We start from the raw sequence: 17,473 nt of genomic DNA, 5'->3' as shown, positions 1-17,473 counted from the left end.
GTTTGTTCAACGCCGTGATGGTCAAGAGTTAAGTCTTAATGGAACTTTGATGAGGTGGACATCGGTGGTCCTGTTCGCATGTGTGGATAGATAGATAGATAGATAGATGGATACTTTATTAATCCCGAGGGAAATTCAGATCATCCAGTAGCTTGTACACTTAACACATCACTGACATATATACATAAATCACATAAATCACATATATCACATACGGAGAGCATATATACAGATACAGGTATGGAATGCAATGATGTGATTGTGTCAGTGTCCAGTATTTAAAGTGATTTTGTGCTGGAGTGGATAGTACAACAAAATATAAACTGTATCTATATTATAAAAACAGCAGAAATATATATATATATATAAATATATAGGAATATCAATCAATCCATCGATCAATCAATCAAATTTCCAATCAAATTTTATGACACATCTCATCTAACACACACACACACACACAGCACATGTTGGTAATTAAGATGCTTTTATCATCTCCTCGACTCTTTCAGATCATCTAGTTTTTTTCTTCTCCTTATTAAATAGCTCAGCTAGCATTCGGCGGTTCTCCTGTCCTCAATCCTGTTGACTCTTTCCTTTCTTCTCTCTCTTAGTCCTCTTCAGCATGCCTCTGTCTATCCAGGACTCATTGTGGTAAAGCTCATTTCTCGCCCTGCCTTTAATTACATGGTAATTGGTCTCACTAACAAGGGGAATGTTTAAGTGTGTGTGTGCAACTCTGTGTTTTCTGGGCTCTGAGAGGACATCAGAGAGTGGGCTGTGTAAACACGTCACTAGAATCCTGTGACATTACACAAAAGTAGTTCCCCTAAGGACTGTCACTCTCACACACACACTTATTGTGTATCTTATTAAGGACACTCATTGGCAAAATGCATTCCTTAACCTTAACTACCACAAATAAATGCCTAACCATAACCCTTAACCTAACCCAAACCTAATTCTAACCCTAACCCAAGTCTTAAGTTTGTACAACTCATCTACCTCTGTCAGAGCCACCATCACAGAACTGCACTAAACATACCTGTCTCCTTGCACTGTGTACCCTGTACAACACTCCGCTCCATATACTGGAACACTTACTCCACATCATATGTGATATGTGTTAATATAAACCATATTGATACTATATACTATTTTATACAATAATATTGTCTTTTGTCTTTTGCACTTTTGCTCTGTCTACATATTCTTACACTCATAGTATATTATATTATCTATTGTATAGTCAAATACTTACTTACTTTACCTCTACTATATATCATATCATATTATATCATACTCTTTGTATATTATTTGTATATATAAGTCTATATACACATATTTATACATGTGTGCATGTTATTATTATTATTATTATATTTACAATTATTATTATATATACTGTTGCTGCCATTATTACTATATACTGCTATTATATTGGTATAATTACTATCATATATAAATATATATTATGTTATATTTTATACTATATATACTGTACTATTCTTATTTTCATATACTGCCTAACAATAACATTACCAGCATATCATCAGTACTATTACCATCATCTTGCCACTGCACCTTATCTACCTATTTATCTTGTGTTTCTGTTTTTATTCTTTCTACCTCAATATTTTTTTTTTTTCTATTGTATTGTATTTTATTGTATTCAAAGTTACTGGCTGCTATGACGACTTAATTTCCCTTCGGGGATGAATATATGTAATCTATCTATCTATCTATCTATTAACCCCAAACAGTGCATTAAAAGGGGGGGGGGGGGGCGCCAAAAGATCCTCACTTTCCCAGAATGTCCTCACTCCGTAGGTTGTAGCCTCAAGCTGGTCCTCACAAAGATAGCTGTACACGAGCCCACATTATAGTGTGCCTTTTCAAACCCTCAAAGACACGTCTGACCGAAAAGTGTCCAACCTATTTGTTTCCTAAATCCTGCAGTCTGTGGGAACGGGAGTACTGGTTTGTGCTGATGTTTGCAAGTCCATGCAAATATGTGACAGTCAAACACAAAAGGCCCATCTTTCCAAGCATAAGGAAGCACAGGTAACTCCTCAAAACACAGCGGTCCACCTTTCATGCCTTCATGAACAAAGCCTTCATCTCTGCTAAAATATGGAGCCACTTGAAGTTGTTGTCCCCCCCCCCACTCTATCTCTCTGCGTGTCATCTTGCGTAATGAACCCTCTCCCTTGTTTCACTCAGCTAGGGTCCTGGAAGAGAGGGATGGAAGACTGAAGACATCATACAGCATGGAAATGAAAGGGAAACTCTGCCATCTGCCAGTCTCTTTTTGTCTCTAAGGCTCTGTTATCTCCTCACTGTGTACATACCATCATCACTTCCACTTCCACATCCACAGTCCAACTGAAATCAAATCACTGATTTTTCTCTGTTAGCAGCAGACTAGTCTCTGTTTAATAAATGAAACGTCATTTAACTTTTATGTTATATTTAACACTGTTTGTCCTAAACCTTTTTAAAGTTACAGCACAGAAAGGAAACATGGGAGGAGAGGGAGGGATGTGCTCTCTAGAAAAAGTATTCACAGCTTTAAGTCGAGGCAACTGCAGCCATACGCTATGGGTCTTAATCAACAGGTGCCCCACAGATAATATTTGTTATGACAGTACCCAATATGCCTGAATACTGGTGCATGTCTACAAAGGCAGATCATATTTTGCATAAAGCCAATCAAATAATACGATTTAAGACTGTATTTGCATAGAGCTGTCATAGTCCCACAGTGAAACTGACTGACGGAGAAAGAAAGAGCCACAGACACAACCCACATTATGATATTACACCCTTATCTGCATGGCTACATATCTTTGTGCATTACCACCACCTGTGGATCAGTGGGATGGAGTGAAGGGGAAGTGACTGAGACAAACAAAAAAGTCACCAAAACGCTTTCAAATGTAATAATAGAGTCTGTAACTAAACAAATACCATTTCAACAGTATATGGGTATGTGTTGGTGCTTTCATACATTTCCTGTATATTAGCATTTTGATAAATCTCTGATCCCAAGCTGTAACCTTTACCTTTGACAAATTTGAAAAAAAGAATAGATGATGCAGGTACTGACTCTAAGCCCAACCAACAAGCAGAGTTTAATCCAAATTAGATTGAATTATTACATAGGATTCAAATAGCCTGAGTTATTGCTGTGACAGACTGCTACTGATTACAGTACAATCGCCCCCTAGTGTTTAGTCTAGGGGTCATTACCAGAGAACGATTGAGCTTCAGTTTATCTTTCAAAGAAAAATTGTTGCTTGATTTGTTTTGTTTATTATTGTCATCAACAGTTGTGTAGTGCTGATGTGTCTCGGAAACACTATTCGTAGACGGTTCAGTCTGTGTGTTGTGAGGAAACAGAAATAGAAAAACAGCAGCATGTCAACATCTAACAAATAAGAGCTGGCGCTTCAACCAGCACTGCAGGGTGAGAGTACCGGCCTCTACTACAGCCTGTAGGTGACATTGGGACATTTTGCTTTTGTGCAAATTACAAGCAGGGAGCAAACTGTTGCTATGGAGACTGTAGTTAGTGATGCGGTGGGCAAAGCCACACCAACTAGTGTGGAGGAGAGGACTAAGCTGAACATACTGAGAGGATCACAGGGTACACTGGCTACTGCAGCTGCCACACACACAAGCAAATAAAAGAAAGGCTTTCACAGATATGTATTTTTCTCTCTGAGTCAGGCGCTTTGAATGCTAATTCAGTGTGGTCATATTTGAAAGCTTGGATGATGCTTTCTGAACACTAAGAAATAGGGGCAGAGGAGTGTGTGGGATGTGGGTTTGCACCAGAGAATGAGATATGTGGGGATGGGACTGATCACCGCTCGCCCTTACCTTATAGTGCGGCAAAAAGTGGATGGATAAATAGGTAAGCACAAAAGTAGCGGAGACTGTTGAAAGGGAAGACAGCAATGATGGATGTCACTAATTTTACAGAAATAAAGTGATGGGAGCGAAGGGCAACAGAGAGCAGAATGGACAGAGAGGAGGCAGTTATCTCTAAATATAGTTTGAATGCTGACTGAAAGGCCCTGTTTGGAAAGTGTGTGTCACTATCTGCTTCTCAGTGTCATTTTTGTCTTCTGCTCCCCAATCCACGATTGGCTTTCACTGACAGCCACAACAACAGACAGCCAATTCAATTCAATCTCTGTCTGATTGGAGGGAACAGATCTGATTACCTCTCATAGACAGCACACACACACACACACACACACACACACAAACACACACACACACACACACACACACACACACACACACTACTGTTGTTTGTGCTCTAAGATTCCCCAGGGAAAGATATCAGAGTAAATGGCTGCTGATTGTGCCAGATAGACTGGATGTGTGCATACAATCCACACGAAGAAGATAATGTGTTTGCTAATCACACACCAGAGACGAGGAAACACATACCCACACGTATCCACCCATATCAACACGCACACAAACCCTCACACACTTTCTCTCTCTCACTCTCTCTCTCTCACACACACACACACACACACACACCAAGGCTAACAGCTGCACAGCTATAACCCTTAACCACTCTTTTCATGCCGCTGGCTGCCAGCTCCACTGTAGAAACACCCTCCCACACATCCTTCGCCAAGCCCCATTGAGGGAGAGTCGCCATTTTTCCGAGTTGTGATGACAGTTGTCTGAGTGTGTTGACAGCAGCAGAAGTTATTGGAACTTGTAATAATATTTGGTCTCACATCGCGAGTGACAGACAGGCATCCGTGAACGGTTGATTTGAACATTTAATGAGGTTGCGCATACAATACTGCAAATAGAAAAGAAAAATAAAGCTATTTCAGTTTGTCTGAGGAAACGACAAATTCTAGACCACAAAAGCTGTTTACGAGTAGGGTTTCAGAAGCGAGGATCATCCACATGACCTGCATGATGACTGGTTAACTGCCAAGTACAAGCTTTAAATCACAGTCGCACTTTAGCGACATTTTTAGCCTCATATACGTATTCACAACACTGATTTTGTCCATACAAACTGTAACAATGCAGGCACAGCGCCAGATCCTAAGAGATATGCTAAAGTCAGCACAGTCGATTCACCAAGTGGGATTTAAGTATTATGAACTGCTTTTTGTTGAGCTTATGTCAGGATGTAGAGGCTGAACGTCTCACTGCATCATCTGAGAATAAACACATTAAACAATCAGTTTCATCTGTTACACAACTGATCTAAATTAAAGACTAGAATATAAATCCACTGTCTCTCAGCCTGAGAAAGCAGAACAATCCACCTGCCCAGTTTGACACCTAAACTAAACACCCTCTGTAGGGAGGCAACAGCAGAGCACATGTTCATAAAGCATGCTGTAATTACATCAAATGCACTACTTTACATTGGACCTTCAGACAGATTTTCTTGCACAGCGAAAAGGGGAGATGCGATTCTAAGATTCCCCAGAGTCGGGCGTCCATGGTTCATCATACTGCATTAGGAAGGTAGGCGTTGAGATGAAAACGTTTTTAAGTGGAGACAAAACGGTCTGCAGCCGCTGGGCTCTTCACAAATGTTAGATTGCCTCAACGTTGTAATTTGACATCCACAGTAAAGTGTTTGTACTGGCAGAGTGTCAACCCCATGCTTTATTGATGATAAAGATTATCAACCTGTGCTTTCTTTAAAAAATTGTTTTACTCATACAAGTTAACAAATGTGCACTCAGGACATCTTTCTGGAAATCGACAGCCCCAAAGAAACGAGAGAAAGTCTAAATAGATGGTTCCCAGCCTGGGGAGTGGGATCTCTCAAGGGTTTTAATAAATGCTCAACTATGGGTTTTTTCCTCCATGTATTCAAGAGGATTTATTGATGTCACGCTCAGATTTTCAAATGCTCTAACTCAAAATCCTGTTTGGATTTCCTGCATTCCAGCTCTTGGATTTCATTCATCACCACGACACCTAGAATTCTATTGGTTGGGGAATTTGGACTTAAGAAGCAGATAGGTCAGATGGTCACAAAAGTGACGTGAGCGCGACGAGAGGAGCTGAAGCTGCGGCGCAGGACATATAAGCACAAGCAGGGTGAATTTCAGTGTGAGTGCAGGGTTTCAAGTGAGAGCAATTCAAAATCAGAACATGAAAACTGGTCAAAATGGATCAAATCCTGGGTTGAACCACCTACATTAACATTGTAGGCACTGTAACCTAATGGAAAATTATGATTTGCAGCTACACGAGTAGAGGATGTGGCTGGAGAAGGAGGGAGGATGGAGAGGGAGCGAATCAGAGAGGGATAGAGAGGTGAAGAGATGTAATCTTTGTGGCTTTATTGAGGATTAATAAAGACCACTATACTTCAAGAATTGAGCCTGACCAAAGAGGAATGGCTAATTTATTGTCAGAGGAAGCAGGAAGCCGCAGTTGTTCAGCTGAGGTCATTTAAATGCTAAAAGTCAAAGGTTATCTCTACCTTGTCATGGTAATTCAATAAAAACCTTGTGGAAGGGAAAAAAGGTGCTCTTAAAAAATGACCTCTGAGCTCACAGACGAATCATAATTGTGCGGACAAGAAAAAATACCTGCCCTCTGCCCTGAGACCTGCAGCAACAACATGATGCATGGATCCAGGAACACTGCATGTGTGATTAATGCGTGACACACGGCAGTCCCATTGCCTTTTCATTACAGTCTTCTTCACAGAGGAGCAAAACAAAGGCCTGAGATTAAACAGCTCTCCTTCACATTGACTCATTAGTCTCTCTTATTCCCTCTCTCTCTCATCGTGATCAGCCTCTCCGCTGCATCTCATTCATCTGGGCCAAGGTCGTAGGAGTCAAAGCGGTGGGAGGAGGAAGAGGATGAGGAAGAATGAGAGACCATCCTGCTGAGATTCTCACATCAGCAACGACGTTAAGCTATTAGGTGGATCTTTTTTTCGTTCAAATGCAGCAACTCCAAAGAGACCAAAAGCGGGGGGGGGGGGAAGAAATGATAACATGTACCGTACATACATGAAGGTTTCAGGTCAAACACATGAAACATTAAACAAGAGCCTTATCAAAGTTTTTCTGTTCTCAGAGCAGTCATTGCTTGTGTTTGGTGTATGATTGCATTAGACTTTCATCACCCTGCTGTGTGTGTGTGTGTGTGTGTGTGTCTGCGTGTGAAATGACCCAGATCAGAAGAGACATGACTACTGTGTGTGAGTAGAGCTTGATGAGCCTGTGGTATTCCAAATTCTACATGCTATTATTTCTTAAAAAGGAGTTGCAGGTAGGTTCGAGGTGTTTGTTTGAGTGAGTGTGTGTTCGGGAGAGTCAGAGACAGAAAAGAGAGAGGGATGGAGGGATGGAGAGAGAGAGAAAGATGGGGAAAGGGGGGGAGTGGAACTAAAAACCCTCAAGTCTGAATGCTGAAGGCAGACCATTCATCTTTCCTCTCATATGCTCTTCTGGGCTTTCATCCCAGTCTGTGTGTGTGTGTGTGTGTATGTGTATGTGTGTTTGTGCGTGTTTGTGTGTGTATCTGCATCTACCCAAATATGGAGAGCAGTCTGAATGACGAACATGATCTCCATTGCAGCAGGGACAATACTGTTTCTAAATAGGACATGAGAGCGGCATTCAAACCTTAGACACAAGCCTTGTGTGTGTGTGTGTGTGTGTGTGTGTGTGTGTGTGTGTGTGTGTGTGTTTGTGTGTGTGTGTGTGTGTCTGTGTGAGCCAGCTCTTGTTTGCAGGGGACGCACGACACCGTGTGCATCGAGGCATCTGCTGCAGGTGATACTGAGAGTGTGACTGTGTGTATCCGTTTACGTGTCGCTCCCAACGGTGTCCCGAGTTCTTGCTACATCAATCACATGCTTATTCAGTGAATGCTGGGCGTCGCTCTTGTTATTGGGCAGGTGGCACCGAGCAGCTGGGTAATGGCTGCCAGCCTGGCCCCTGGCAACACCTCTGCTCTGAGACCACCCAGACCTGGTCTCATACACCTGCTAGCTATATGCCTCTGGAGCTTTTCACACCTGGATCTGTTTGCTTCTCACCAACCGCAACATCCCTGCACCTGTTTGGTAGCAGCCCACTGCACCGTGGTACCCCCACACCCGTTAATTAGCTACGAACAACACCAGCCCTGCGTTCTGTGGTTGAACCTAAATCCATCATCAACAGCCAATCGAGATGCAATTAACAAAGAGAGGAGGGCAGCTGATGTGTGTGAAGAACCATATCTAACCAGGGTACAACCTGAGTCAGTAGTGAATTATTGACAGTACTCTCCACAGGGAAACTACATTTTGATTTTTTTTTAAATACATTACCTATACTAACTTGATTGCAGCCTTTCAATTACAATCTAAATAGAATTATGGAACAGAAAATTCTAAGGCCGAGCTCGGACTACACCACTTTCAAAGTCCTGACTCGTTGTGAGTTCACACTACAAGACTGACTGAAGACAGGTGGTCCCGAAGAATATGATCTTTCACCAGGAGAAACCCCGGCCACTATGTTATGTACATGTATCATAGAACAACTACCAGGCTACTTCAAAATATATGGCACTGTATCATAATGCATGTCCGACATTAGGATGTATGTAATCGGTAATAATAAATAATTGTTGGATTAAATCAAAAAATGTATCCTTAAATTGATTAATTTAGGGAAACATTAAATGAATTGATCAATTCATCGAAGGAATAATTGTTTGATTAATCGATAAAATCATAATCAATAGGTGAAGCCCTAGTGTGAACGAGACTTCAACTGAAAATGCTGCCTGTGTTTAAGGAGGAATCAATTCACAGTTCTCAACAGAATACCAATGACAGGTAAGAACCTGGTACTAATAAGGCTGTTTCATTGAGGACATTCTGACCTGTCACAGCAGGAAAAGCAGGGATGTAATAATAAAATCAATGATGGCTGAATTCCACTCTGTAGTTTCAGTGTCACGGCTTAGAGGAACACCTGCGCTTTCCCACTATAAGACAGTCTGCTGTGAAAATCTCAAGTGATAAAAAGTAATGAAAACATGATACTTTTTTCATTAACTGTCTCAAACTGTACAACTTGTGTTCACTGTGTTCATCCTATTTAAGGGTGAGGTTGTAGATTGTAACCAACAAATTACACCTCTCCTCATCCTCATCCTCCCCTCCCCTTCCAATCATGTCAAACACCTATGGTGGCCTTTAGGTACCACAAAAATGCAAATGACAATTTCTGGAGCCAATATTGGTCGTGGGCTGTAGCAGAAACATGAAGGTCCAACAAAGTAGACTCCTGACTCTATGCTAACTCAATGATTGCTATAGTTTCAAGTGATGAAACAATAATAAAGACCTTAATACTATATTTCCACTTATTTGGAGTAAGAACTACATAATGTTCAGACAGCTTCTGAACTGGCCTGCTGGATAACAGGTAGCTGTGCTCTTACCTTTCCTTTTGGAGTCCCGTCTGACACTGCTGGGCCTGACCGCTGGCTGTAGCTCTGTCTCTGTTGACATCCTCAGGCTCCAACTGGGCTAGACACCGCTCCGCTGGGATCCGTTGGGCTCAGAGGGTCCAGTTCACAGCGTCAGTGCCGGCTGTGTGTGAGTGGGCGCCGGGTGTGTGTGTGGAGGCCCACAGGCTCATGGGAGAGGGATGGGCTTTAGCCCTGACACAACATCCCACACACACCCACAGAGAGCTGGAGAGAGAGAGAGAGAGAGGAAGAGAGGGGTTTGCTTTAGTTAGGTGGTGTTTACTGTTGGCAGGCGAAACCGAGCAGGAGTTCTCAGCAGGCATGAAAATGAGCTGGTTTCTGATCAGCAGCCTTGAGTGGATGTTGCCCGTGGTAACAGACGAGGGGGACCTGCACTGCACTTCCTGTCAGTGATGTGTTTCAACAAGAACACAGCCTGAGGAACAACCTGACTTCTCCAGACTACAGTTTACTTCAATAAACGGCTATATTCAAACAGGTTTAAAAACACTGATACTGAGCAACTTCACACTAAAGGTTTAGTCAGATTATGTGAAACCATTTATTAAAGGTTGTGCAAGGGACTATCAACTCTGAAGGAAGAAACAATCAGGCTTGGAGGAAGGTGCCTCATTTGTGGGAGAGGAAATACTTGTTACTGGTGCTCTATTCAAATTACTCTATTCTTGGAATGTTATGAATTGTTTCTTATTAAATTAAGATTTCTTTCATTAAATCAAAACTTAATTCTCATAATATTAAGACTTTATTCTCAAACTCGATATCCAATATGTCCCTAATACTATTTTAAAAGAAAGAAATAATTACAAAATACAAAAGTAGATGACTATTAGAGAACTATTAATCTGGACATGTTGTATTTAATTGCCATTGCTTTTGTTTAGATTTTGTGTTATTAATGGTTTCACTGCTGCACAAATTTGCAATGGAAAGACCACAAGTATTTTTTGTTTTCACCAGGTCAGTCCGTCTCTCATCAGATGATGCACTCTCATCATCAGTCCAGACCTCTTGTTGGCTCCCCCCCTCTCCACCAGCTTCATTTTGTTTTTCAAAATAATAAGCTAGTCAGCTGGTGATATGTGGAAAGACCCACAACCTATGGATCCTGCAGGCGGCAGGTTTGGGTGAGGTTACAAGAAAATATCACAAGTTCAGGCAGGAGTCAAAAAGGAAAAAAAGCATTAGGCTCAGCTGTGACTATACTCGTTCACTTTCTCTTTCTGTCACAACTCTCTCTCTCTCTCTCTCTCTCTCTCTCTCTCTCTTTCAACACACACATGCTCAAAGTGCAGGGAGCAGGTCTTCTAATGGATAGACTGTCTATATTCTGCAACATCAAACTGTAACTACACACACCACTTTGCACTCATCCACTTTAATTTAATGCAGGGGGAGTTCAGGTTGAGACCAAGTGAGCCAGTGAAGAAGAAAACGGACGACTTTCATACGTTCAGCCACGTTCAATTTGAACTTTCCCACTCTCAATCAATGGTTGTGTGACCATCTTGGCTGCAGTAAGGATCCCTGTTAATCATCGAACTTTTCCCTATAATGTCACCTGACTCAGTATTAACTTAGTGGCTCCATTATTATTACCAGTAGAAAAAATAAACTGATCTGAGCCTTGAGATGTGTGATAACATGATATATAGTTTGACAATTACGTAACGACAGACATTGAGCTTGGTGAGTGACAATGGAAAGATCAGCGATAGACCAATGTCAAAACAATATTTGTCATGTTTCTTGATTAATGTATCAAATTTGTGTGTGGGTGTGCACTGACATGAAAATTCAATAAATAATTTGAATTCACAAGTGGTAGTTTCAGTCGGTTCTTTATGTCCCCTCGTGGCACGACAGTAGGATCAATAGTAAATAAATATTAATTAAAATTTTCCCGGCTATAGTTTTATATCTGCATCTCCCGCATTTGTTTGCCATGACACTTAGGTGACAATAGTAGAATCTGATTATGACAAAGATTATCCAACAGTGTTGATGAGAGAGAAAGCTTTATGATTTTTTTATATAGTGTGCTAATGTTTATTTCATGGTGTTACAAATATTACCCATTACAGCAATAATTAGTTTGGACAACACTTGGTATCCTTCCACAGAGAATGGATGCAAATGAAAAAACATGGAAGAGAGTGATCATGAAACAGGACGAGGTCATTCCAAACAAGAGAAAGAATCAGACCAGTCAAAACACAACAAGGAGCTTGTACCTTAATGGTTCAGTGTGCAACATTTTGAAATGAAATCAATCTGAGAAAAATCTGTGAAGTTTTTCACTAGTGTACAATCATCGAAATTGTACAAATTGTTGTTTTCTTTACCCTGAAACACACCCTTAATATTTGAATACTTTATATTTGCGTCGGGAGCAGGTCCTCTCTACGGAGGCTGCCATGTTTGTTTACAGTTGCCCAAATTAAACACTTTGAGTTTTTATGACAACTGAAGGCTGCCACAGGTTCTCTTTCATGTGTGGAAGGGGAGGTAGAGGTGAGGGGTATTCAGCTGCATCGTCCAACATAACCACTAGATAAATTCTACACATTGAACCTTTAAAGAACATCTACTGCTGGCTCATGGACATGGTTTGGGTATGAAATGTCTGACACTAGTTTTTGAATCATGCGGCTGCAGTCGCCACAACTGATATAAGAGCACAAGATGCACCACTATGGGTGGATGACTTAGTAGACTGTGTATGTCTGTGTGTGTTTGTGTGTGAGAGAGAGAGAGAGAGAGAGAGAGAGAGAGAGAGAGAGGGTTAAAGTTCAGTAACACACCTTTATTCCTGCCTCATATTGCTGCACTTTGTCTCCACAACTGTTATAAACACCAGTAATCTTACAATCTTACTCTTTAAATAATCTGTTGATTCATTGACTCAGCTCTATAAAAAACAGGCTATAACTAACTATGATTTCTCTTCAACACGGGGTCGGCCACACTTGTTGCCCCTCCCGGCCCCTGTCCAGGGCCTGATGGGCCCCTCTGGCCCCAGCAGTCTGTCCTTTCTTTGCCCATCTGCTGCTACTTTATTCTGAAGTGTTGCCTGGCAGTTACTTCCATAACCTTGCAGCCAAACACTCAGTTCTGCTCTCTAACCCTGTCACATAAATGCATGAGAACACACAATGACACACACACACACACACACACACACACACATTAACATGCACACACAAGTGCAGACAAGCTCTTTTCTTACTCCAAGTTGCTGAAGTACAAAGACAGCAGGAGACAGCTGCAAGTTGACATGCTGCATAATGAATTCAACTAGCTTCTGAGCTGCTCTTCACCTCTCCTCCCACTGTTCGTCCTCACCCCTCTTTCCCTCTCCGTCCTCATCTAAACGTGGCTGAGTGAAGGCTCGAGCAAAAACCAAAGACTGGTGCTTCTTGGGAAAGAGGGAAATCTCTCGTTTTCTCTTACTCCCACTTTACACGGTGTTTCTGTGTGAATAGGAGGCCCCTGTAAGCCTCGGGCGAGAACAGATGAATTGAGAGGCTTTTAATTTGCTGCAGACAGAAAAGAACAGAGTCCATTTAATTCTGCCAGCAGAGGCCATGTCGGCAAAATGCTGACAATATTCTTTATCTGGTCCAAACACACTGGAAAAGTGTGAGTCACTCCAATTACAGGCATTATCAGCAGCACTGTTCCACCAAATGGATGGAGAGAGAGTGAGTGTGAGGAGAGAGGGGTTAGGTGGAAGAGAAATGAACAGGGTGGAGAGAAAGTGAGGGGTGAGGGAACATAGAGCGGGTGAGTAAAATAATGAGAAAGGGGTAAAAGGGGAAAGGGAAAAAAGCCCACGGAAGTAAAAACAGAACAAAAAGGATGGAGTTTGAGCTGCTTCAGCTGTAACCCTGAACATGTCCCCCTCTGTCCCCGTCCTCTTTGTTCTCTGAATTTGTTCTTCTCCTTCTAGCTGCAGCGTCTTTCAGGCAGCATCTGGAGTGTTTAAGAAAGGCAGTCTGTTAATCCTTGAAGAGGCAGGCGAGAAACCCCCCTCCCCGTCTTAACCTAGAAAATAACTGCTTTTCTTTCTTACAAGAACACAGATTCAAAGATTTCACTTCTGTGGAGTTGATAATAAAAAATATAGTAAGAAAAAAGTGTGAAATTATTCCAGAGGTTAGATTCCATGCTGTGCGAGCACTACTCACATAGTTGTAGAAGCCAACCCAGCCAACCATGGCAAAAAACTAAAAGCCACCACTTCACCAGTGAAAAGGAGCAATAGATAAACTGAAACTGAGGCTGAAAATGAAAAATGTGCTACAGCACCACTCTCCAGACGGCTCCAACGCTCCAGACATATGGTTGGTACTCCGGAGACTCCAGGAAAAGTTCTACATCTAAGCTACAGTCCCTGGGGGGGGAAGAACAGGCTAATTTCTCCAAAAAGCTGTCCATGTCTGTATAAATTCCCTGCTTCATATTCACACACACACAGACACACAGATAATGTGAAGGGAAGAAGCACGAGACGCCGTCGTGAACACTGTAGTGGCGGTTTGACCTGGAATCAGTAAGTAAGCTAAAAGTAGCAGCGGAGTACGATGTGAACATGGCTTAGTGTGTCTGGATTTAGACATAAATCTGAAGCCGCACCAGAGGAGAGACAGTCTGGGAGAAGGGCACGAGCAGCAAATTGGATGTCCGTAAATGGGGCCCTGCCAACAGGCACGGGTGGGTGATGTGAGGATGTACATGTGTGTGTGTGCGGGTGTGTGTGCGCGCATGTGTGTGTGTGTTTTCGTGTTCACTCTATATATACAAACCCCCAAAACAGGATCCTGGCAACAGGAGCTTAATGCCCAGAAATCATCTGCAGTGCAGTCTGCCAGGCAAATGGAAAAGAAAGAAAGAAAGGAATGAGAACAGGAGGGAGAAGGGTGGGTGCTGGCTTTCTATCCCTCTCCCCGGGTGCTCTCTCTCTCGCGCCCACTTCCCGCTCTCTCAGGGTAATTGTGTTCTGTCCATCAGGCTCAGAGTTAGATTAGCGGCTGCACTCATTCAGCTCTCCTGCCATCTCAATAATGAATAATCATACAGTCCACCTATACACTGCTTTACTCGCTACCTGTGCTCCGTCCATCTTCGGCCTCCTCCCCGCTTCTCCTGTGCCCACCTTTGAATCCTGACACCTTATCAGACTTGTTGTTAAATAACCATGACTGCATGTACCAAAGGTTATCCCATGTTACTTTATGACCTGGTTCAGATGTTTAAATTAACAATGTTTCACAATCAGACACATTGAAATGTGTTTTTTTAGGTAACTACATGTGTTAAATAGACCATCAACAGACATGAGTGCAAATGAGAGAATTGTCAATCAACATCTATTCCATCTGGAAAAGACAAAGGTTTACGCCAACAGCAGGAACTAGGAATATGAATATATTCAGATGAAATACTGAGACCCACCGGCTTACCATGTGTGGTAGGTAAAATAGAGCGTCCACTCAACTCTGGCAGCCGAAGCACAACAACAAGAGCAGTGACCAACGAAGAATGAGCCAGAAAAGAAGAGACGAAGTAGTATAAGATTAACTTACAGAGCACAAGACGCACCACTATGGGTGGATGACTTGGCAGACTGTGTGTGTCCTTGTCCGTGTGTGTGAGAGAGAGAGCGAGAGAGAGAGAGAGAGAGAGAGAGAGAGAGAGAGAGAGAGTCAGAGAGAGAGAGAGAGATGGAGAGAGAGAGAGAGAGAGAGAGAGAGAGAGAGAGAGAGAGAGAGAGAGAGAGAGAGAAAGAGAGCGCGCTTAGGGTTAAAGTTCAGTATCACACCTTTATGACTGCCTCATACTGCTGCACTTTGTCCAACACTCAGCTAACAATAACCGAAGGGTTGTGTCATCTTTCCAAATCTCAAACTTAGTAAGAGATTAACATTCAATATTAACTGATAGATATTATACATGGTAATTATGATTGAAGTGTTACACCCCTACATTTGGGGTGAAAGGTCTCGCACTGGAAATTCAAACCAATGCCTTGACAATGCTGTGCTGGGGGGGGCACACATGCACGCACGTGAGACAGCTGACGGGAAGCCGAGGTCGGGGAACATCCCTGAAAGGTGACAATATGAGTGCAAATGCACGAGCATCCCATCTTTTCAAATATACAGTATATAAATATCATGACGTATAGATATCCCAAATGGTTGAAGCTATGTAAGCGTTGGTCCTGCAAGGTTGATTACATTTTTTTATTAATATGTTTTATATAAAAAATGGCCTCTATGTATTTCACCAAAGATCAGTCATGTAAATCAAATCTAAGTGTAGTATCACTTTAAATGTGCTGCAGCCATCCAGGTCTGTGTGTGATAGGGTTGCTGATTTGTAAAGGGAACTGAAAGTTATTTTCCTTAATCGAATGACCACCATGTCAAAGATCAATGACAGATTAATCAATAAAAGCTCTTTAAAGTGAACATTAAACGACTGCTTCACCTGAAACACTAAAAAGCTTTGTGAAAAAAACAACTGACACCAGCTATTTGCACAAAATAATTTAACTTAACAAAACCCAGCCAATGTCCTGACAGCTGACTGAAGCTTCACTGGGTATTTACTTGACAGTCGTTGGCCACTAGTACTCCATGAAGTAAAAAAGGTTGGATCACTTTTGGAAGGGTATATTATAAAATGGGAATGGAAACAGGAGAGCAGCAGCAATTTGGGTCAATGCAGTAATCACCTGCTGAGGGGCATCTGTCGAAATACATATGATCACAGCTCGACACACCATGGTACAGCTAAAGCATGATATACAAGGCCCGTGGTATAAAGAAGGGATTTGAAACTGATCTAAATAGAGATTGCATTCCCCAACACCACATTAGCCTCTTGAGATTGAAGAAAGAAAAACAAAAATTGGGATTTCAACAGTGGTTATATCTGCTCCACATATAAACAACGACTCGAGATTGTTACTGCAGCTGTCGGGTGGATAAAGCACCAGCCATTGCACCAGGCCTGGAGGCCTATAAGAACAGCAGTGCAGCTAATTCAGCAGGCAGTAAGCCAGGCCACCAGCCAGCACAACAGCACGCTGCAGGAGGGAAACATGGAAACGCAGGGCTCTGAGCCGCTGTAGGTTCTCCACACGGCTCCCTGCCTGCCTGACTGACTACAAGGAACATTCGAAAGAGGCCTCATCAGGAAAAGGTAAACACACTCACACTCGCACACAGACACACACTTGATTTTTCCACCCACAATCTCCTGCCAGAAATAGGACACCCCACAAGATGACAGGGTCACGCGCACGTGCAGATCGCAAATTAACACAAAAAAGAAACACACTTACTCCTCAGATTATCTTCACCTTACCTATTTACAGACACAGGGCTGAAGATATCAAAGCACAGCACTCTCTTTGGGGAATTCCTCCTTTCACATATTTTAAGGGGAAGTAGATGAAAACGAATCTCGTTCTCCCTGCACCTCCCCTGTGTGTGTGTGTGTGTGTGTTTGTGTATCTTCTGCTTTGTTAATGTGCTAAAATGTTAATTTGTCCTGCTCAACAATGTGTGTAAGATGGTCTTTTTCATGCAGAGAGGAAGCAGCATATTTGCTGACAGACTACACCTTTATTAACAAACCGGCACTCTGATTCCATTTTTTCGGTCTGTCTGTCTGTCAGTCTGATCTCCTCTCTGTCTGCTTCAACCCCACTCTACTTTTCCACTACAGCAGTCTAACACATGTGAGACACGCTTCCTTTTGCTCAGCTCCAGCATTGCATTTAAGGTGAGATTCATGCTTTTATTAATTTACTGCACGTTTTCTCCTTTTCATCTCCAAATATGTAAAACTTCATGTCTTCGCACATCCAGTCCTGCTGCATGTTCTCCTCATTCCCAGCACTCGTGTGCAGGTCGGAGTAGCTCCATCCTCCACAAGAATG

At 42.2% G+C, this 17,473-nt stretch overlaps 1 protein-coding gene across 1 annotated transcript in view; it reads right to left on the bottom strand.

The window, feature by feature from the left end:
* The window catches only part of dab1a (DAB adaptor protein 1a), a 251,276-nt gene that overhangs the window by 35,368 nt on the left and 198,435 nt on the right, over positions 1 to 17,473 (bottom strand). Inside the window, exon 5 of the mRNA XM_062395920.1 lies at positions 9,469 to 9,723. Coding sequence (XP_062251904.1) covers positions 9,469 to 9,538 — 70 coding nt within the window. The 5' untranslated portion in view covers positions 9,539 to 9,723. The remainder of the gene's footprint in view (positions 1 to 9,468; positions 9,724 to 17,473) is intronic.

The sequence above is a fragment of the Platichthys flesus genome, chromosome 9 (genome assembly GCF_949316205.1).
Source record: "Platichthys flesus chromosome 9, fPlaFle2.1, whole genome shotgun sequence".
Taxonomy (NCBI): domain Eukaryota; kingdom Metazoa; phylum Chordata; class Actinopteri; order Pleuronectiformes; family Pleuronectidae; genus Platichthys; species Platichthys flesus.
Note: the sequence above shows the minus strand (reverse complement) of the source record. Positions and strands in the feature narration are given on the sequence as shown.